Source organism: Furipterus horrens, unplaced genomic scaffold, assembly GCF_987537825.1.
Source record: "Furipterus horrens unplaced genomic scaffold, mFurHor1.1.pri manual_scaffold_4, whole genome shotgun sequence".
Lineage (NCBI taxonomy): Eukaryota > Metazoa > Chordata > Mammalia > Chiroptera > Furipteridae > Furipterus > Furipterus horrens.
In genome coordinates, this window is record NW_028327174.1 from 155990753 (window position 1) to 156014356 (window position 23604).

Sequence of the window (23604 nt, forward strand, 5' to 3'; positions counted from 1 at the left end):
CTTTGTTTAGTCAAAATGGTTAAGTCTCCAGGTATCTCCAAGAAGCCAACTCAGATTTTCTTGGCTTTTCTGAATGCTAATTTCAAGAACAGTGTCCAGATTTTAATAGAAACTACCAAAGAATTACTTTAGTCTAACACTCTAAAAACTGCTGTTTTATTTAGAGCTACAATGGAGGACATTTCGTACATTCGCTTATTCTCTATTCATGAGCTCATGACTGGCTTTCTTTAGACTCTGGGGTAGTAAATTTTTTATTTTTTTAAAAAAAAGAGTTTTGTGAAATGAAAGAATCTCCAATTATTGCACACAAAGAGGATTTTCATCATTATTTCTAAGGATATATAGAAACGTGCCAAGTCCTGTAGGAACTGAGAAACTAACAAATTTGCCTTGCTTATTATATCGGATGAATGATCAAATGCTGAATATTCAGATGTCTGATTAGCCCTTTCTTTTTTCACATATGGGCAGAGACCAACATTAGTTAATCCTTCACATTCAAAATTAATAAAACCACATTCAAGAAGAAAAAGGCCAAAATATTTGGAATTTTCCAGGAGTCCACACTAACCATATGCAGAGCCTGGAATGATGATATATTGTACAAGCGACCTTGTCTGTGCAGTGTGAGACCTGCAAGCACTTCTCACCCCAAGGACAGCAGGTCTTGCCTGATATTAGGAGCCTGGGCCCATAGGCACTCTGGGTTCAAATCCTTGTCCCACCAGTTGTGAGCCCGGGACCTCAGATAAGTTCTTCAACCGCTCAGCTTCCTCAACCGACACATAAGGACATATAAGGACAAAATTATTTTAAGGACCAAATGAGATACTATCTGTGACTTGCTTGGCCTGGTGCCTGAATACAGTACTCTAAATTCTCCAGAAATGGTAACTCTCATTGCTGTTATTGTTATCATCACTGTGGCCGCCACTTTTCTTCTTGCCACTTGGTTTCACCTCTCTGTGTGCTATGAACAAAGTATAGGGCAAAGCTGTGGGATACAGGGGGAGCAGAAACTGTGACCCCGTTAGTCCAGTTCTTTTAGTCCTCAGGCCTGTGTCTAAGGATCAAGACCAGAGAAGGTCCCCTTATGTTTGCTTGGTTTACATCAAACAGATTAATAAAAAATACACTTCTTCCCTGCATGACTATTTAACAGCAAATGTATGTGTATTTGATGATACTTTAAATTTCAACTAAGGCTCCCTTTAAAAGTGATCTGCCACTTAGGTTAAAACGGAGATTGCTTTCTTCCACTGCTATTTAACATAGAATTATTAGCGAGAGGGAGGAAAAGGAGACATGCATTATGTGGTTTACCTCCCTTACACAAATCCCCAGTGTTGATTATGTTTAGGCAGTGTCTATGTTTAGAGCAAGCTGAGCCCACACACAGATTGTGACACAGGCCAGTATTTACCTGATGCTAATTTACAAAGAGGTGGGGGTGGCAGTTCACTGGGTGTCAAAAGATGACTGTGCTGGGGAAGGCAGTGGCTCTCCCTCAGGGGAAAAAGCACCTGCCCTTTTTAACCCTAGAAAGCTCAGTGGGAGCAAGCAGCTCCTTCTTGTGCCCATTGTCCCCTCCAGAGCTGGTGTGGCCTCGCTAAGGAGAGGGCACTTTGGGGCTGCACTGTCCAAGAGCCCCTCTCTGCACATGGCTATTTTAGGTAACTGACATTGAATAAAATGAAAAATTCAGGTCCTCGGCCCCGCTAGCCACGTGTCAAGGGCTTGGTAGGCACACATGGCTGGTGACTACCACAGAGGACAGGCCAGAGGAGAGCACGTCCAGGGCTGCAGCTGGTTCCCCGAACGGCACTGCTGTAGAGAGCGAGAAGCTGTGCTCGCCAGGCGTGCTGCTAGGCAGCAGCTGTGAACAGGACCTGGCGCAGGCTGACCAGGACAAGAGGACACCCCGTCATCATGAAAGAGAAATCAGTGGATCTTGTTTAAAAAATTCAACCCATTTCACAAACCACACAGCAACTGTAAGTCCACGGTACCTGAGGCCTGTAACACCATGAGGAACGGGAGGCTATAGAGGGTTTTTGATGCCCGATGGCCAGCACTGTCCACAGGAACTGTCTGCATTGGTGGAAGTGTTCTGTGATCTCCTCTGCCCAACACAGTAGCCACTAGTCACGTGTGGCTACTGAGCACTTGAAATGTGGCTAGCATGCCTGAATGAGTTTTTAATTTCATTTACCAATTAAAATAGACATCTGTGGCTGGTGGCTACCAAACTGGAGGTCACAGCTTTAATCGCAAAATTCCACACTTGAGAGGAGGAAACAGAATTTTCCTCCCCAGGGTGCTCTGGGCAGAAGCTCTGTGGGAGGCTGGAGAAGGCAGACACCAGAATCAGAATGGAAGAAAATGGGCTGAAGGCTTTTGAAATGAAACAGCACCCTACCTCTTTGTTCGTGGAGGCTTCTGTGGGGTCGCTGGGATGAAGGGGTGTACTTGAAGACTCTGCGCCCAGGGGCGAGGCACTGCCTGGAGAGGGAGACTGGAACAAAGGGAGGGAGCACACAGTGAGAACCAGAGGGCTGGGGGCCCCTGGCCCGTGGGGCGGACCAAGCAGAGAGGAGGAAGCTGCACACAACCGACCGAACAGTCCAGTGGGGAGAAGATGTCTTTGGAAAGGACTTGCCAAATGTTCATAAAAGGTCTGGGTTTGTCAGGCTTTCTTCTAAGTTCCTGCCATGATTTTGAAGGAACCCTGAGAGCTCAGCTCCCCCACCCCCACACCCCTTAAAGCCAAGGGTTTAAAAGCAGCAGAAGTTGAATGTCAAACTTAAAGCTTTAGATGAAAAAGCTAATGGTGATGCACAAACGTTTGTGCTTAATTTTTTTTTTTTTTCTTATTGAAGGATACAAAGACTTCAGGTACTAAATGTCATATGAGTTCACCTGCCCAAGAAGCGCTGAGTGGAAAAGAAAAAATTACAACACATATTTTTAAAGAGCCAGCTGGGACTTATGTTCAGGACTAGAAACTGCTCCACCCATATTCTTCTAGTCAGTTCAGATTTCAAATATCTTTTCTGATTTAAAGCATGGGTCACTGAAAATTCAGAGAAGTTTCAGCATCTGAACTACATTACCTTGGCTGCTTCTAGAAAAGTTAAAGAATTCTGTTAAATAATATACTTAAAGCAATTCTACTCCTGGGTATTTATGCCAAGAAAATAAAAACATGATTTCAAAGAGATAAATGCACCCTTATGTTCACTGCAGCACTGTTTACAATAGCCAAGATATGGAAGCAACCTAAGTGCCCATCAATAGATCAATGGATGAAGAAGATGTCATAGACACACACATACACACACACACACACACACACAATGGAATAACAGTCATAAAAAAGAATGAAATATTGACATTTGTGACAAAATGAGTGAGCCTAGGGGGTACTGTGCTAAGTGAAATAAGTAAGACAGAGAAAGGTAAATACCATATGATTTCACTTTTATAAAGAATCTAAAAAATAAAACAAATGAACAGATAAGACAGAAACAAACTCATAGATACAGAGAATAAACTGATGGTTGTCAGAGGGGAGGAGGGTAGAGGGGTAGGCGGAAAAGGGAAAGGGAATTAAGAAATGCAAACTTTCATTTATAAAATAAGTCACTGGGATATAATTAATGTACAGTGCAGGGAATGTGGTGATTAATATCGTAATAACTATATATAGTAATAGATAGTTACTAGACTTAGTGTGGTGATCACTTTGTAAGGTAGGTATATACATGCTGAATCACTATGTTATATACCTGAAACTAAGATAATGTGCTATGTTAACTATGATTTAAAAATTTTAGAAATCTTTAATGAATAAAATAAGGCTTTGAAAAGTAGGGTCAGGGAGTGTGGCCCCCATCAGGTGTGTGACCTCCACAGAGGCTGGGCTCAGGGTCCTGGCACAGGCACCCCTACCGGAAGCAGGAAGCTCCAGGCAGCGCCTGACACACAGCACCAGCTCCATAAACACCAGCTGAATAAATAACCAAAGCAAGCAAGCACAGGGATGGGACTAATCCAGGCTCTGATAACCCGCCCAAACCAGGACCTGAACATTTTTGTGCTCCTGAAACCTTGGGAGATGAAGGGAATCTTTAGATAAGCCACAAGGATGCTTAAAAATCCTGTAGCGATGGTCCTCTTAAGAGTAAGACCGCACTGCTTCACAGGTTATTGGTGATATTAGATAGAGGACATAAAACAGAACCCACATAAGGATCTATCCTCTGAGGAACTGTGGGGATGTGAATAAGGGGAGGTAAGTTCTGGGGAAAAGGAAGCAAAACAGCAGTAACAGTAATGGATCCTTGAATCTCCTCTGATCTCATGGGACTGGCCCTTTGGGGAAGCCGAGGCACAGACATTAGTAAAATATCTCTGTGAAAAGGGAGAATGTCCCACAAAGCAATGGTGCTGAGGAGGGGAAGGGGGCACGTTAATATGTAAGGGGGACCCGAGTGAGCAGTCTGTAAAATCATAAAAAAAGATAAATCTTTCCAAAAATTCTGAATTACAAAAACCACAGAGGCACTGAATGCATTGTAAGAGGATGTGGTGAAATGCAGAAGTCTTCACACTGAGGTGCTGTACCGTCCTGGCCTATTGCTATGAGGCTTGGACTTATTTCCCATGACTCCATGTTTCTGTTTCTGAGCAGGGATGTGCAGACCACCAAGCCTCTAAGACACTGACAGGCAGAATGCTGCTGTTCTGCAGTAAAGCCAAGAGTAAGAGCAGACATACAGTGCCCCAGGCCCCAAAGGCACTGGGTCTAAGAAAATAGCCTTGCCTTCTTTAAAAAGAAACACACGGAATGTTTCATTTGGCACCCAAGAGAGTTGGTGGTTACCTGCTGAGTTCGCATGATGTTTGGCCTACTCAAAATTCATGTAGTCAAGTCTTCATGAGAATTTAATGCCTTGAAAATTTCCCAACTTTTAAAATTTGAAGAGCTTCCTTAGAGATTTAGGTTTCTGTATTTCCCCCCAAGCACTTTTCTCTGTCACAAAGATTTTAAGGGACGTGTCCCTGGGAAAGCTAGTGCAGCTGGCTTTTCTTTAATTACTTGGTTTGAAAGGTGGTGTGACTCCTTCATTAAAAAAACTACCACCTTCCAAGAGTCAGACAGTTCCCATTTCTTTAACCCCTTTCTGTTGCAAATCTTCTAAAAATGGGTTCTTTGCCATGTCACAGGCACCAGATCATCTCAAGATGGTTTGAGAAGACATGTTATCCAAACAGTAAAACAGTACACTGGGTGTGGAAGAGACACAACAGTGAGGCTAACTGACCAGTGCTCGGCGCCCATCACACAACCCTGGAGAGGAGGCACAAATGCAACCGTGGTGGGCACTGCCCTCACTGAGGGCCCCATGGGACCCACACCAACCTCTGACAGGGCCCACTTTCCCTGGACACTAGATGCTGCAGCTTTCTGCATGCAAATGAGCTCATTCGTGTTTCCTTCCATTTGCATGTGCAGTTAATTACCTTCATCCAGGGAGTTCCCCCTCAAGCTCTCCTATGCTCCATGTGCTGCAGTTTGAAAGCATTCATCTTTCTGAAACTTTTTCCTTCCATTCATGGTTCATTCTCTGCTGCTAGCATGTGCTAGGTTTTATAATTAACATACCTGTTTCTGTGTATGTCTGCCCTCCCCCAAGAGCTCTTTGACAGGATCTTATTTATCTTTATAATCCAAGTGCCTAGCCTTGGGTCTCACAAGTGGTAGGCATCCAGTACACATTTACTGAATAAATCATTTCAATGCAGCTTGCAGCTTCACCATGTTTCCCGACTTGCACAGAAAGCAGATCAAGCACTACTCTTTCCTTAGTTTTTAGGGGTCAATGATAAGCCCTTTTCTGATATAGCACCCCTACACTGTTACGTGTAGAATGTTAACTCTGCATTTTGGATTACAGAAATGGTCTTTGACTGTGAATATTCAGACCTTAGCACAAGCAAAGCTCTTCTGATGCACAAAGCAGTCCCAAAATGAGAGAGGACCCCACTTAGTGGAAGTCTACTGCTCACCATACCATTGCTGATGAAGTCAAGGTGGACAAACTCCTTTAGAGCAAACACAGCCCTGATAGAGCCTAAACAAAGGTGGTAGTATCAATACACCTTAAATATTCACTTTAAAAGCCTTTCGCCCCTTACCCCCAACTTCTGCCTTGATACTCTCAAAAGTGAGAAAACCAGAAATTGGATAATACTTTTTACTTCCAAATAATGTATCAGAGGTAAATTTTAACCACTGAAATATGATACAAAAATAAACACCATTAAACATTTCTCTGGAGTTTCAGGCCTTCTGGGTTACTAGATCAATATTAAATTTTAGGCCAATGGGACCAACTGTGAGAAGCAAACGTGGTCACAGAAATTCACAAAGGTAAGCGCCACATGGGACAACCATAAGAGGCAGTGTTCAAAGATGACTCCACAACTCCCTGTTCTGAGTACTTACAGGAGGTCTCCTTAAACTCAACAACCTGTCTTCTGGAGAGTGTGCTCTAGCAGATTCTATACAACTATGATCTAAATTTACCATGACAGCTCTGGGGTCTCCCCAGGCAGAGCTCTCTGCCTTGAGACTTGGGTTCTTCAACACCAGGAAGAGAGATCAGTAGTTTTTAGATCAGAGGTGGCAAAAGCATCCAGAGGGTAAGGTGATCATTCACTTAATCCTGACTGAATATCTCCTGGGGTCAAACACTGTATTACTTGCAGGGGAGAAGAGAAGAGCAACACATGGGTAACTATCATTTATTCCTTCAACAGACATTTCAGAGCCTATCTGTGTCCCCAACACTGGGCCAGAAACAAAGAGGAAAGAGATGCTATGGTCCTGCCCTCCACCTCTTTCTAGTCACTGGGAGCAGCAGCCAAGTAAAATCTGTCAGTGGGGACATGGGGTTGGGAGGGACCAATCCTGCAGGAGGGGAGGGGTGTGCATCAGGCACTGCTCCATGCCAAAGGCGACAGCTTTCGTTGAATCCTGGAAACGGCAGTATTCATGAAGTATGATGGATGGGGTGGGATGGGATAGGGTGGAAGGGGAAGGTACTGGAAACAGAAATAGGTGGAGGCACAGCTGTGCAGGGAAGCGAAAAATGAGCTGAAGAGCAGGGCAGGAGCCAGTGACTGGAGCCCAGCTTGACGACAGGCAGAGCCTACCCAGGCCAGCGGGTGTTTGTGAGTCACTGGCCCATGGTCCTCCCTGAAGAAGCACAATCTAACTAGCTCTGAGTGGAAATGTGTGAGATAAAAGGTCGTCACTCTCACTCTTTCCTTTTCCAGAATTCTCTTTCACCCTTGGGCAACTGCTGAAAAGAAGAGCACAATCTGGAAAAGATGATGGGATGATAAAGAGAATACCTCCAAATGAGAGGTAAAGGGCCCCTGGCTCTTCCCAAATGGATAGTGTCCTTTTCAGGAAGACCGAAAGACCAAGGCAGGACTAAAATCAGAGCTGTCATTTTGAAAGGTGTACAGAGGAACTCTAGTCAAAAGACACAAAAAATATGAGCTCTACGTAGCCCGTTCATTCATGTATTTAACACTGGGGCTGACAGGGTGTGAGGAAGCCCAAATCCCTGCCTGCAACCAAGGAGCTCCTGTTCCAGCAGATGAGACAGACCTAGGAACACACACAGGGTGTCCTCTGCAAGCAGTGGTCAGTGTCTGAGCAAAAGTCACAAGAACACAGAAGCAGCCACCAAAGAGCTGGCTGCTCACAATGTCAGTGTCCACCTTGACAGCCCTCCTCCCTGAACCCTCGCCTCTACCTGGTCCATGTCCTTGACAGCTGGTCTCTGCTCTCTGTTGGGACCATCTGGCATTACAAGGCAAAAACAAAAATATTCCTCAAACAGCAAACATATTGCAGAGAAGTGCAAATATTGCAAAAATAAATATAAAGCAGAATTTTATAATGCTGAAGAAGGCAAAGTTGAAGAACTGCTCAAACCAGCTACAGATAACACAGGGGGAGAATTTTTAACATAATTCCTGTTGAGTTCAATATTTCAGCTGTTTTAGACTTAAATAGGCATGCTGATTTCAAAACTGCAGTTAGTTTTCCTCTATCACGTCAAGTTTTTTTTTCCTGTACAGCTTATTTTAACGCGACTACTCTAGGCTAGATTGAGCCTGGATTGAGGGAAGCACTAGTGCTCTCCTATTGGCTGAGAGAAAACCTCCCTCGAGTGGGGAGGGGTGGGGGAAGACCTTGGAGACCAGCGACAGGTTCATACTTGTCTAGGCTATTCAGTTACACATAAGACAGTGTGGTGAGAGGTTGAGTGCTGCTCTATATAGTGAATCATATTCTGAAGTGTAGTCTGAGTTCTTGTCTGTATATGAGGAGTTAGAAGAATTTATTTATTTACATACGTACTTACTTCCTTTCCTTCAGATCATGTCTGCCTCTGCTGTTTCTCATTGTAAGTGCCTAAACAACCCTGATTCGTTTTGTTACATCTGTGGCAGTTTCACCATTCCCAGTCAAAGGACAAACATCAGCGTATTTGTCAGGCAAGCCTATTTTGCATATTTTAAAGTAAAACTTGGTGATCAAGATAAGTCTTGGGCCCCTCACAAGGTGTGCAAGCAGTGTGTCAACAGTTTATGGATGTGGATGAAGGGAACACGTGATAAATTGCCATTTGGTATACCTATGGTTTGGCGAGAGGCCAGAGATCATTCAAGTGACTGTTAGTTTTGTATAGTGAAAATGTCAGGATATAACATGAAAAATAAATGTAAAATAGAGTATCCTAGTCAACCATCAGCTATATGCCCAGTGCCTCATTTAGCTTAAATTCCAATGCCAGTTTTCATTGAACTACCCTCTTTCGAAAAACAGGAGTATGGTGAAGAACTAAGTGACAGCAATGATGAAGATTTTGAAATTGAAAATGACTCAGTTCATAAGGGATTTGATCAGCATGAGTTGAATGATTAAGGCTTCAGAACCCCTAGCATCAAGACTGCACGAGAAAAACTTACTTGAAAAAGGAGCGAAGGCATCCTACTTTCGATCAAGAGAAAGTGCATTTCTGCAGTACTTTCGAAGTGATGGTGGCTTTGTGTATTGCCGTAACATACATGGTTTAATGGAAGAATTGGGAATTCTAATCTATAACACAACTGAATGGTGACTATTCATCGATAGCTCAAAGCGAAGCTTGAAGGGTGTCCTCCTCCACAATGGCAATTTATTTGGTGCAGTCCCAATTGGCCATTCAGTTTGTATTCATGAAGAATATGAAGACATAAAGAGAGTCATTGATCTGCTGCAATATCACAAGCACAATTGGATCATCTGTGTTGACCTTAAAATGGTCTGCTTCCTTCTTGTTCAGCAACGTGGATACACCAAGTATCCCTGTTTTCTGTGTATGTGGGACAGCGGAGCTCGTGAGAAACTTTGGGTGGAGTCGAAGTGGCCTCCAAGATCTGACCTCAAACCTGGTGATCCAAACATTCTACATGAGCCACTTATTGACAGAAAGAACATCATATTCCCACCTCTGTCCATAAAACTGGGTCTCATGAAGCAATTTGTTAAAGCGTTGCCAACTGAAGGAGACTGGTTCAAGTGTCTCATTTTGGCATTTCCTAGCCAGTTGTTCGAAAAGATAAATACCTTCATATGTATGTTTGGTAGAACTTTACTACTTGTTCACAATTTGACTTACAGTAACAGTATATAGCCTTTATATGAATAAAATAACTCTAAATAGACAGTATATTCAGGTAATTTTTTTCTTTATTTTCCTTTGCATGTACATTTTGTGTGATTTTGGGGACAAAGGGAGGGTATCCTGTACCTTAAAAAGTTGACGTGATAGAGAAAAACTGGGGTCATTTTTGGATTCTAATGCCAAAAGTTAGTCAAAAACAAGTGTCAGATCTAACTCAATGGAAATTGTGTTCCCCAGTGTAATTGGAGCTGCTGGGGTTACAGCATTTAACAATAAAGAACAGAAAAATGGAAAAGATGAGGATGTCACAGATGCTTTTAAGAGCAAGTAATTAAGAGAGGCCTTGGGAAAACTGAGTCAGCACTTAAGTATTTTTGCTGAACTGGTCCTCTTTATGATTGAAAGGACCCTTTCTGATCATGCTGCAAAAGTTACATGTGAACAAAGAAGGCTATTCTATTGTGTGATGGAATGTCTTTTTTTGAAGAAAAAAAAAAATTACCATTCCCCAAATCAGGAATTCTTCTCTGTTCTGAGAATTCACATAGAGTTGGAATTATAACCTACATATTACTAGTCAAAAAATAAACTAAGCAGCTTATGTTTATAATTTTTAGAATTGTTTTTTCAAGGTAAAGTTCTAACCAAACCCCCTCTTCTCCATACTCACTATGAAATCTCAGTCCTCGCTTCAAGTGAATTAATTTTAAAGTAGCCTTCTGAAAGTACACTAAAGCAGTGATTCTTTAAAATATTCCTGCCCCCTGCAGTTAAAATGGGACAGGGCAGCTGCCAGAATAGGCAGGAACAGCGGGACAGTGTGTTTGTGTGTTGGGGGACGGATGGACTGGGCTATATACCTGCCTGGCTGGAGCAGGGAAGGCTTCTAGTGGAGGAGACACAGAAGCCTTTCCTGCCACAGGCCAGGACTTGGGAGGCCCTGGAACAAAGCCTATTGGTTGGCAGGGGGGAAAAAAATCAACCAGTTCCTAAGACACTGGATCTAGTCTTCAAAGCCACCATGATCTGGCTTTTCAATATTAGGGTCTGTTTTCAAAAGTTACTGTAATTCTAGGGAATACAAGTTATACTTCTCCATGAAAAAAAAAAGAAAAACTGTGATATTTTAATTTTATAGTATGGCAGAACAAGTAAAATTGTAACTTAGGTTTCAGGATAGTGAAGTGGTTAAGTGCCCAGCATCTGGCTAACTGGAGTCTGAGTCCTGGCTCGACCACTCATGGCTCTGGGGAAACAGTTATCACCCACCTCCTGGTGTTGACAGGAGGATTAACTGGTGATAACATGCACACAGGATCAGTTCAGTGCCTGGGCAGGTATAAAGCACTCAATCAATATTTGATAAGTCTTTTAAGATTCCAAAAGTTACAAAAATAGTTTCACTCCTTTGGGAGAAATCTCACAACAAAAAACACACAGCAATTGAGATGTTTTCTTTATCTCATTGTCCTGTTCTCTTTTTTATTAAAATTTTATTCATGGATAAAATTAAAAAGCACACAAAGGGCTCAATAAAATCATACCACAAAGACTCTAAATTAATTTATAAGCCCCAAGACTCTAACTGGTATATTGGTAAGAGCTGCTCATTACTAGCTAAGATTGGGCAGTATATGCAATGGTTGTATGCAATTGCTGGCACGGCCACTGTCTGCCAATCACAACAGCATTTTGGAATATGAGTGGTGAGAGAGATGCTCTTATTGCGATTGATTTACCAAAGAAAACCTGCATATGCATTGCTCTAGCATTAATTCATAACATGGCTATGTATGTCCATAACACACCAACTTAAGACACCTGGTTAAAGACCCCTGCTGGCTCTAGCCAACCTTGACGAGTTCAGTATAAGTTGGTCCCTTTCCTCCAAGGAAACTCAGTGATGAAACTTCCACTGCAATAAAGGGCAAGAGAAAATAATTCTTTAAAAATTACACAATTTTATCAAGTCTATCTGGGACAGAATTATCACGGTAATTTCACCTACGTGGAACAACTCACGGAACCTGAATAAGGTGCTTTGGGTTTTTCTTTTTTTTAAGACACTAAAACAGCCCCAACACACTACATGAGACCCAAGTACCAAGAGCCCACACACCTTCACTAGTTTCATTGACTATATGTTTGTGCCTCCCTTCAAATTCATATGTTGAAACCCTAACCCTCAATGAGATGGTATTAGGGGGTATGGCCTATGGGAGGTAACTGGTTTAAGGTGGTGGAGCACTCACAATGAGATTTGTGCCTTTATAAGAAGAGACATGAGAGAAGTTGTTTCCTCTCTCTCTGCAAGAAGATGGCCATCTGCAAACCAGCAAGAGGGTCCTCACCAGAAGCTGACCATGCTGGATGTAGGAAACCACTCCTTGTGGTTTAGGGAATTGTAGCCCCAGCCTGAATTGTAGCCGCCGGCATTCTGGCTGTGCTTGTCTTTAAGTCTCAACATCAGGCTGTGTGTGGAACACAAACGAAAACCATTCAGAGGGTTTCTGTGGGAATTGGACTTAAAGAAAGCTTATTATGCTTTAGAACTTGCTCTGCTTATCTTTTAATGTAACATAAACAATCTCTATCAAGAAATGTATGAAACCTTTCACCTACTGCCAGTGTGGCATCAAGATGTTTGCTAGACCCTGACACAGACTGGTCACTGTGCCCTCTGTAATATGTTATTGTCAACTGTAATCCAAACACCTAAAAGCTATTGATGATTCATAAACCTAGACTTTGTATCTCCCATGTGTATCCTCCTCAATAAAAGGAATGAGGGAAGAAGTTCTGATTGCTGTTCTCCCCTAAAGAGAGCAGCCACCTTCCTTCCCCCAGACATAATAAAGTGTCCTGGATAAATCTGTTCTGCTGTGGTCATGAAACCTCTGCTGGACAGAGTAGTTTCCAACTGAGCCTAGGGTGTTGGAGGCACCTCTGCCTCAGCTGGACCCTGATCTCAGACTTCCCAGGCACTAGATCTGTAAGAAATAAATTTCTGTTATTTAAGCCACTGACTCTTTAGTATCTTATTACAGCAGCCCAAACCGACAACCAGAGACTTCACATTAAGTGTCTATTAATGCTCACTTTTAAACAGTTCTAACAAACTCTGAGCAAGTCATTCCTCTATTAAAAAACATTAGCGGTTCCTTTTTTGCTTGCAGAATAAATCCTAGGCTCTTTACCTTGGCACTAAAGGTACTCCAGGGTGTGGCCTTACTTTCTTGACCATTTTGCCCTTGTAGTTCTTACTCTCTATCGTCAAGCCACACAGAACCACTTTTTGTTCCCTGGACATAACCTGCGGGTTTCTGCCCAGTGCTTTTGTTTATGCTCTTCTGAACTCCACATGTCCACGGGCCTCCAGAGGGCTATTTCAAATGTTACCTCTTTCATGAAGTCTTTCCAATTCTTAGGTGAAAGGAATCCATCCTCTTTGAGAATTGCTTGGATTTTATCTGAGCCATTCTTATGATGCATCACTTTTTCCTCTGTAGTTTATAAAAATATCGTAACACTGTATAATATTTATAATATACTCTAATTATGATATTTTAATAAGCACCATTAAAGGCAGGATTTATGATTAATTTGCATGTTTTCTTCTTCAAGTGCTTAATACAGGGTTTCCCATAAAATATACAACAGGTGTTCAATAAGTGTGTTGAATATATGGAAGGATGCATGCCACCAATCCTTTGTATCAGAGGAAAAGGAAGCACAAAATAGGTTTGTGTACAGAGTAGGTTCTGAACACACGTAGCATTGCACTTATGTGCTCACTGAGTATTTGTATCCATATGTAGCTCAGGGTTCTCTTCACTAGTTCTTTTTTTAACGCATATGTTCAATAACAGCATCATTTCATTTCAATTTAATTTAATTTTTAGGTATTAATGTATTTTTTAAAAGACTTTATTTTGAGAGAGAGGGGAAGGGAAGAAGAAGGAGAGGGAGAGAAACATTGTCATGAGAGAAAAACATCGATCATTTGCCTCTCATATGTGCCCCGACTGGGGACCTAACCTGTAACCCAGGCATGTGCCCTGACCGGGAATTGATCCAGCAATTTTTTGCTTTGAGGGATGATGCCCAACCAGTTGAGCCACACCAGTCAGGGCTTAATGTGCTTTTTCTTTCATTTTTATTTTATATTAGTTTCAGGTGTACAGCATAGTGGTTAGACAATCATATACTTTACACAGTGGTCCCCTGATTATTTTCAGTACCCAACTAGAACCATACATAGTTATCTCAATATTATTGGTTATATTCCCTCTGCTGTACTTTACGTCCCCATGACTGTTTTGCAACTACCAATTTGTGCTTTTTAGTCCCTTCACCTCTTTCCCCCAGCCCCCCAATCCCTCTCTCCTCTGGCAACCACCAGTTCTCTAACTGTGCCTATGTGTCTGTTTCAATTTTGTTTGTTTGTTCATTTTGTTCTTTAGATTCCACATGTAAGTGAGGTCATAAGGATACTTTTCTTTCATTGACCATCTTATTTCACTTAGCGTAATACCCTCCTGGTCCATCCATGCTGTTGTACATGGCAGGATTCTCTTCACTGGCTCGTGATTGTGGTCTGTCTCCCTTCTTTGGCAGGCACTGCTTGCAAATCATGTGTCCTCATGTGACTGGAAAAGTAGTGTGGACACAGTAGGAACAAGTGTTCTCAAAGGTGGCATTTCATATGGACTGTAATCCAGCACCTTGTCATTCAATTCCTTCTCAGCCTGAGCATTCCTATTCCATTCCCTTCTACATGGAATTTATGGCGTGGTTAGCCAGGAAAGACCATGCACACACTTTAGTTCTCTGGTATACTTCTCCTCCAGGGCCCGTGTGGGGCTTCTCTAGTTCTGGTGTCCTCAAGTAGCTTTTCACTGTGCATATCATTTTATCCAGCTTTATCCCTTTTCTTAATTAAATATACATTGTTTTCCTCAGTGATCTTAGTTGTTTTAAATTAACCTTATTTCATCTTAGATTTTAAAAAACCCAGTGACTAGTTTTGCCTTGTCCCAAGATATGTTTGTGCTTCTGAAAATTGAAACTGCTTAAGCAATCCATAATTATTCACTCTTAATTCAAACTATATTATCAATGTACATTTGTATTTCTTTGATGTGGTGAGGGAGGAAAGTGAGCACAGGCATTGTAGGGGCATAATTATGTCATTAAAATGATAATAGACTGGGCCTAATGAAGTGTTTTATATATATATATATATATATATATATATATATATATATACACACACACACACACACACACACACACACACGCACGCACACATATATATGTGTGTATATATATATATATATATGTTTATAACAAATACAATTAATATGAACAGAACATTTTGAGGTAACTGTCAGTTAAAATATTCTAGCTCTTCCCATTCTCTCTTTTCCCACAAGGAGCGTGGTCCCATTAAACCCAAGGAAGGGCTGTGGCATGAGGACCGGACCACCTGAAGCTCAGAGAGAGCCTTGCACAGCAGCAATCTCCTCAAAGAGAGGGTGCTTTCATTGTTGGGGTGCCACACAAATAATTCATTTTAGCACCATCAAAAGGGCTCCAGGCTTATGAAGCCATGTTATCAAGGGCAACAAATAAATAAGTAAATAAACCTGACCAGTTAACTATGAACCGGAGTCATCATTGTAAGGTGAGATAACTTATCATTCGATGAAGCTGATCTATAAACAGAGGTTATCGTTTTCATTTGGAAACAACTGCACAGTATTTACTCGAAATGCATTACAACTTGTGATGAACAAATGAGGGACTCTGTTACTCATTTCCCCCTCTAGGTCCATTCAATTCTCAATGGTCTTCCTGCACTTTCATTCCCAGGCCACCTGACCTGAGACCAGTGAGAGGAAAAACTAGAGTCACTTAGTTTATATTAAGAGAGGCAAACTATTTGCTGTAATAATGCATTATCAGCTAAGAAAAATTAAAGAGGGCTTTCTAAGAGCCAGGCACTGTACAGGCTACATTATGCCTTTTACCTCATTTACCAGCAAAGTAGTTCCTAACGTGCAAGGCTCTACCCTCCATGCATTTTCATTAGCACCATGGAAGCAAAAAACACAACACAGAGCAAAAAACTGGAGGCTGCAGTGCCCAAAGGAGCCTGTTTAGTAGGACACGGAGAGTAAGCACTCAACACTGGTGGGGAGAAGGTAAAGGGCATGACATCTTTCTAAGTGATCAGCCCTTTCTCTCTGCAGGTCCTCTGGGACTTCCAAGCAACAGGCAAAGCTGATTACATTCCTTCCGTCCTGGAAACTGCCCACTCCCCTGATCTATTCCTGTTCTGTTCACTTACTGCTACTGTTGAGGGACACACAGAACAATTTACAATTTGACATAACTAGGTGAAGAAAAGAAAAGGCAAAGCAGTAAACATCATTCTGAAGCCCGAGGAGCCACGTACCTCATCTTCCTGACACTCAAGTTGGTACATCCAAAAATTCTCCATCTTCACGGGTGCTTTCAGGGCAGCAGGACCAGCTCTGGTGCATCCACTTGTGAGCTGAGGCGAATTCCTGACCTCAATGCCCGTCTGGTGGATTATTTCCAGTGGTGTTAGATGCCCCAGTCAATAATGCAACTTGTAATGGGAGCTGTGACCACCTCCCAGGGTGTCTGACCCGTCCTCGTTAACCCCTCCCAGGCCAAATGGTGCAGCCGGTCATGCATGACTGGTTGATGATCATCACCTGATGTTTCTCCTGAAGGGCTGGCTTACCCCTTCTGGCAGTGACACCTACTATTTCTGGGGAAAATAAAGTCGGTTCTGAGGTGCTACCAGAGACTTTCACATATCTAAACTGTGCTATGTTTATAGAACTTGTGAAAAAAGCACTCAGCTCATGTGGAAGAAAAGGGCAGGACTGAAAAAAAGGTGCTCTCTCAGGACCCATGTTAGAACACACCTGGGCATTTTAAGAGAACATTGTGGACAGCCAGGGCCTGGGCTCCTGGGGACACAGGATGCTGGAAGTGGCCCCTCACTGCCTCTTCACGTGTGCTGCGTGCCTCTTAACATCCTTTCACTACAACCCGAACTAGGGGATATCGCAAACCAGCTACACAAACACAGAGAAGAAAGCGGCCCCCCGGGGCAAGCACGGTGTGACCCAAACTGACAAGTAATCCCAAACTGGGTTCAAGAGCTGGACCATATCTGCTGGTCCTCAGCAGACTAGAGGAAGTTCAAAAAGTACGAATGGAGCTGGGCTGGAGGTAAACTGAGGTAGGCGGAGTTGTTCTGAAAGCAGAGGGCAGGAGGCAGACAGACAGAGATCTTCCAGAGCGAATCTACCTGAGAGGTCCATGGCAACGGGGAAGCGTGTGGATTCGTGAAAGATGAAAGGCACAGGACATCCAATACACTTGTCTTCATGAATGGCTTCAGCCTTCTTGCTCACCAAAGTCTTTACCAGGCATGCTGACAGGTCTGAGTCCACTTGTTTGGTTAGTGAGTTGTGATAGTGTCAAAAGGTAGTAAAAAGAGAAGTGAAGGACCTGAACAACTGACAGCTGGAAAAGCCACCCATGCTTGTGGACAGCTTCCTGTGCTCTGGGCAACTGCAGGCCGCGGGGAGACACAGGATCAGAGCAGGGTTGTCGTTGGGCACGTCTCTCTCCCCACTCCTTTGACCTGGTGTTTCTGACCACCTTGCTGTCAGTTGGACCACACCTACTCCAGTCCAGGTCTGCCTGGTGCCCCCACTCAAAACAGCCTTTTTCAAAATGGTGAGCAGTGCAGGAGGCATTCCCTCCTAATTTATAGCATTGGGCATCTCTCAAAACTCTTTATTCTTTCCATTAATTACTATTATTTTATTATTTATTCTATTACTGTTGTTTCAATTTCTTCTTTTTCCCCTTTGCCCCCTCCACCCAGCCCATCCTAATCACCGACAGTCAATCCCCTCTCCGTTGTCCATGATCCATTTATTATTTAAAAGAAAGAAAATCTCTGGGTGTTGATTCTCAAATATCCAGATTGAACATCCCCTAACATTTATTTCTCCCCAGCTCATGGGTGAAGCCATTTCCCCCACTATCACTCTGAAAATGTAGCTTTGATTCATGAACCACTCAGGACAGGATGAAGCCATTATAACTTTCACTGCTGCTGTGGAAAGCCTATAATTTTTTCAGTTATTAATCAGAGAGGCACCATCACACATAGACTGAAAATCACTAGACTGCGAAAAACCCTGCTGGGCCTTCTGGAAAGTTATAGAAAGCATCTCCGTACAGTGTCCTGTTGGCGTCCCAATTCAGAATTCTTTCCTCCCTTTTCATGTTCAGTCGGCACCTGAAACCTGTTCAATTATTCACCACTGCCTTCTCCATGCCTCATCAATAATGAATAACACCCGTGATGGAAAACTTCATCCGCTGCAAGGAGGTGGTTGAGATGGGAGCATAAAGAGTAGGATCCACACCCGGGGGGGAGAAACCAAGGCACTAAGATGACAGCAGCCTCAAGACCTGTTCTCTCCTGCTCTCTCTGCACCAACAAGACACCTTCACTCTGTGCCTCTCACCCTTTTTTGCATCATGGCATATGTCAACTCAAAAGCTCTGGAGCCCCAGAAGCAGCTGCTGGGAGCGCAGGCAATATGCCTGGTGGCCCAGTTTGCCCCATCCCCAAAATTCAGGGAGATCAGCACACTGGTTGAAAAGCTCTGCCATAACTTATAAATGAGTCTTACAGCAAATTCTTTAGACATTGGCAGTCCCTTGAGAATAGAGTTAAAATCCTTCTCCTTATGAAGTACCCACACGAACATGCTTGTGCCTTCAGGACACTCCCTCGTCCTTCCCAGTTCCATAGCACAGACCCTTCTGAGGCCCAGCTCTTCCTGGCACCACCACCTGCCCCATCCCTGCACCAGCTCACACACCTGTTCCCTTTTCCCCACTCTGGCTTCGTTCTGCCTGTCATTTCAGAATCTGCAGACCTGCCTATTCTCAATCAGACACAATAAATACAGCCCTGGAGTTGGGAATGGCTGACAAGGCCAGCAGCTGCTGTGTCCTCAGGTTTTAAGCCCAGCAGGTCTTGGCTGACAAAGGTAATGACAGAACCAAACATGTTAGGCAGGTTCCTCGATGGTGCTCACTGATCCCCACCTCCCAGTATTCGGACCCTTCTTGCTATCAGACACTATGGTGTCCTTGCCCTGCATACTATTAAGAGCGCTGCCATGTGGGAGCGTGCCCATGTGGCAGAAAAGCAAGGATGCCTCTGGCCAATAGTCAGTTGGGAAGTCTAACAGCCTATGAGGAGCTGAATGAACACATGAGCTTGGGAGCAGGTCTTTCCCCAGAAGAGCCTTAAGATGACCACAGGCCACTGACATCTTGATTGTAGCCTTGGAGAGACCCTAAAGCAGAGAGCCAGTGAAGCCATGCCAGCCAGATTCTGGACACAGAAACTGTGAGAATTCAATGTCGCTTGTTTTGTGCCACTAAGTTCTGGGCGGTTTGTTATGCAGCAGGAGACAGCTATAGCTAAAATACCAAACAAGGCTTCAGATGAAAGCCTCAAGAGCAGAGGAAGCTTGGAGGTTTCGGCTGAGGGCTCAACAAAGGACTAGCCTAGAGTAGATCATAGACTACGTACAGGCAGGGCGCATGTCTATTTTAGCCAGAGCCTGAATCTCAGTTGCTGCTGTCTCCCTGGGATCCTGCACAGTGCCTGATTTTTGGAGGAACTCAAAAATTTTTGATGAGTGAGTGGATGATCAATTGTGAGACAGACTCAATTTGTAACGAGGGAATAGTCATCACAATTCCCCTGGTTCACTGACAAAATGATGACCAGCAGAGTTTTGTGGCCAGGCCCTATTTCTTATTCACAGACAATGTCCTATATGTTAACTGGTGCTCGATTAAACCCAAAAGTGTTGGTAGGGGAACAACTATTCCATATAATAATTGTAACAACTCAATGCAATCACTTTATGGGCTTTGCATGGTGGGTGGTTGAGAACATGTGTTAGTCCGTCGATATCATTCACTTGTCTAAGGAGAGGTGTCCTATCAGTTTCTGAGGTCTGCTTAGTAAAATACACTGGGGCCCATATTTGCTATCCTGACAGCAGATCCTTTGGTTCTAAGGTTATGCTTCTGGTTAAGCTTCTGGGATGCTGACCTGGAGTGTCTGCCAACCAACTTTTTTATACAAAGTCTGAATCATAGAAGAGAACAAAGTAGGTTTTAGAGCCAACACTGGGATGTCTACTCTTCCATAGGAGGGCAGAACAGTCTGAGATAAGGATGCAAGGAGTCTAGTTCTTTTCAACCACAAGCAGACACAGAATGGAGATAACTACCCTAGATCCCCACCCTCAAATGCCAAGAATACATCACATGCCAGCTAGCAGTTGATCTACTTAGGGAAGTCAGGTCCCAACACAATATAAATTCATCCTAAAGTCTGTCTATTTGACTTCAGATCCCATTTCAGTTCCATCTCTTGTTATCCACTTCCTGGAAAAACTATGGCTGGCTAGAACTCGCTGAGGAGGGTGGATCAGTAAGAGGGACTCTCTTAATTCAGAGTACCTTAACACAGCAATCCTCAACAGTTTTGTCACCAGGGACTGGTTTCGTGGAAAAGAAATTTTCCACAGACTCTATGTGGGGTGGGGTGGGACAGGATGTGTTGCTCCCTTGCCTATCGCTCACCTCCTGCTGTGCAGCCCAGTTTCTAACAGGCCAATGGCATACTGGTCTGCAGCCTGGGGATTGGGGACCCCTGCCTTAACAGGAATCTTTCATGAAAAAAGAATCCTCCAGCAGTAAAGCAATTCTTTTTACTCACCCTTGTAAATCTGAAAACACAACTGCAAGGTCATTGTGATAAGATGCTGCTAACAAGCCTTAATGAATTAGCATGTGAACTTGACCTTGGTCAATAGTTTCCTAGCAACAGTTAAAAAAAATCCATGTAGGCTCATGCTGAATTCAGGGCAGGGGGAAAGGGAGAGTGGACAAGGAGGAGGCGATGTTAAGGAAATCAAGGCCCAGATAAACGCAGAATGTTCCTCCACGCTCTTTACATCATCTTTCTCAAAATTAAAAAAAAAATAGTTGGGCACAGAAGTGCACATGATGAGTGAGGCAGGTGTTAACAGCAGGCCCTCACTTCCCAGGGTTTTGACAATAGCTCCTTCTCAGCAAGAGTGGCTGGTTTCTGACTAAGAAGTGTTAGTGCCAACTGGTTTCCTGCCTCAAAATATTTTCTCCAATTGGTCTCTGGAATTGAAGATGCCAGTAAAAGGTAAATGTTATCTGAAGGGGGTCATGCATGTTGCCATTATCTCTAGTTAGCAGTTTTGTCTGACTTAATTAGACCAGCCCTGGAAAAAAGGCTAACAATATATTGCTGCTTAAGGTGGAAGTGGAGAGCTTGGTCATGGTCATTTGGAGTGCATAAGCAGGCCTGGCAGGACAGGAAAAGCACAGGAGGGCTCTGAGCTATGTGGAAAGCAGAAAGGAAACACCAGCCTGGAGAGGGGGAGGAAGGAGGTGCTAACAGCCAACCCCCCCTAATTCAGTTTGTCACCTACCAGCCCTAAATGTTAAGTGAGCTTTGACCTGCTGAGCAACGAATACACCAGACTTGTGATTCTTATTTCACATTTCCATAGAGAACTTTAATATCTGCAAAGCCATTTTCTGCCAGAGTCATCCTGGAAGATAAACCTAATAACTCATTTTACTGGTGGGGGAACTGAGGCCAAGAAGAAAGCAGGTGAGCAACTCAAGTTAGCTGCTGCAGGTCAACTGTAGGGCAAATCTTGACATATAATGACTAGTTACTGAGCATCAACTCTGTGTGACTTCCTCCAATACAAGAGGAGGATAAGACACTGTGCCTTCAACAGACTGACAATGAATTGGAGAGGCAGCAAGCTAACGCATATAAGACAAATGAATAGTAAGATAGGAAAGAATCAAGCGTTCAGCTGTAGCCTAGAGTTTAAGTTGGTGGTTACTTTGACTGGGCCTCAGAAACACTGATGGCAAGATCCTACCTCCAGAGATGCTAATTGTGAAGTCTGGAATCCTGGAATGTTTCTATTTAAAGCAGGGCCCTGATTGTACTGAATGGGGGAAAGGTGATCTGGATGAAGGTGAGAGCCAGTGTGGTACAAAGCGTGGGTTGGAGGCAAGTGAGGATAAGCAGAAGTAGATTTTGAATCTGTAAGTACAAGGTCAGTGAGTAAGGGGGTGTGTGTGTGTGTGTGTGTGTGTGTGTGTGTGTGTGTGTGTGTGTGTGTGTGTGTGTTCGTTCCTTACATGCCAAAGAAGCCATATGGTCTCAGTCCAGTGAGGGCTGCCTCGTCACACCTGGGATTTTACTTCCTGGGGAATCTCGGAATCTCCTTATCTTTGTCTAAGCCAAAGGGCATGAGACATCCAGGATGATTTGCCGTCTAAAGCTCTGTGAAATGTGTCAAAGACAGTGACTAGCTCGTCAAGACTACAGGATCACATGACCCAGCTTTGTCAGCCATTCCATCTGGCAAACTGAGGTAAAAATGCCCAGGTTGGCCCCAAACCTCTTTGAACCATTCCCAGCCTGATTTAATCCATTTTTGGTGTCCCACTGGCACAGACTGACCAACTCAAGAGGTCAATGGGACATGCCAAGCAGGCAGTGAAGAGCCTGTTTCTCAATGTGGGGAAAATCCAGAGAGAGAAATTGCCAGTGGGACTCTTTAGGAGAGTGAGGTGGTCTTTGCTGAAATAAAACAACACCCTCTCTGTGGCTGCTCTCAGGAAAGTGTCAGTGAAAACTGTGTTTCAAAGAAAGTGGACAGAGAAACTACATTTTTTGTATTAAGAACATGTTGCCAGCTGCACTCGCAATGGGAGTATTTCTTCTCATTTTGAAGATAATCACATTTATAGATAAATCACATTTCAGAATTCCCCAGGACTACATGGGCCCAGAATTTAATTGGGTTACATATGGAATTCAATTATCTCTGATATATCTCTTCCTCTCCCTGCACCTTCCCTTCCTCCCCTACATAACCCAGTCCACTTATCATAGAAAATGTTCAGTGCATAGTTGGGGGAACTGACATAATTTTTCTAAAAACTACTGGGACATTTCTTGAGCCCCAACTTATTAAGAGAACATGTCAGATATCCAAACCGCGGTCCTGTGTGCTGCACTTCTATCTAGAAAGTGATAATAAAATTCTCTCTGGCTAAATCGTCCATTCCCTTCCTTGCTGGTTGGCCTGTCACTTCCTGGCACAGTTTCACATAGACACTGACTAGTGAGACAATCCATTAAAAAGCTGAGAAAGATTCCTCTTGGGAGCAGAGTCAGATGAAGAGAAAAAATTGAAACTTGGGGGTTAAAAAAACCAATCTTTCCCATCACTTACTTTCATGCCATGGAGCACAAAGTAATTGGAGCCCTTGCCTTCTGCTGTGCAGATCATTGGACAAGTTTGCTCTGGTGATTCTAACATGGCCATGGTCTAATGTCAGTGGGGAGGCACCTGCCCAGCCTTGTAAACAGTGCCTGCCTGGAGCTGAACTGACAGGTGAAACTCTAAAGGCGAGTTAAAATAATCAAAGATAATACTTCAAACCCAGGAGGAGAGAGCAAAAGCACACATTCTCCTATTTCCTCTTGTTTTCTTGTGATTGAAATGAATTATTTGTTCTCCAAAAGAGATTTCAAGGTCAAGCCTTTTCCTTTTGAAGTTGCAACAGTAAGATGTTATGCTGGTCACATCAGGTCCTTTCAGTTCATAGAAAAATCGCTCATTTT

General features: G+C 43.3%; 1 protein-coding gene across 4 annotated transcripts in view; it reads right to left on the reverse strand.

The window, feature by feature from the left end:
- APBA1 (amyloid beta precursor protein binding family A member 1) overlaps window positions 1–23604 on the reverse strand; it is a 202919-nt gene that overhangs the window by 30111 nt on the left and 149204 nt on the right. For 3 of the 4 annotated variants that reach the window (XM_090274160.1, XM_090274161.1, XM_090274159.1), the window contains exon 4: window positions 2423–2518. The exons of the other annotated variant lie outside the window; for it this stretch is intronic. In XM_090274160.1, the coding sequence (XP_090130286.1) occupies window positions 2423–2518 (96 nt within the window). The remainder of the gene's footprint in view (window positions 1–2422; window positions 2519–23604) is intronic. 4 annotated transcript variants of the gene reach the window in all.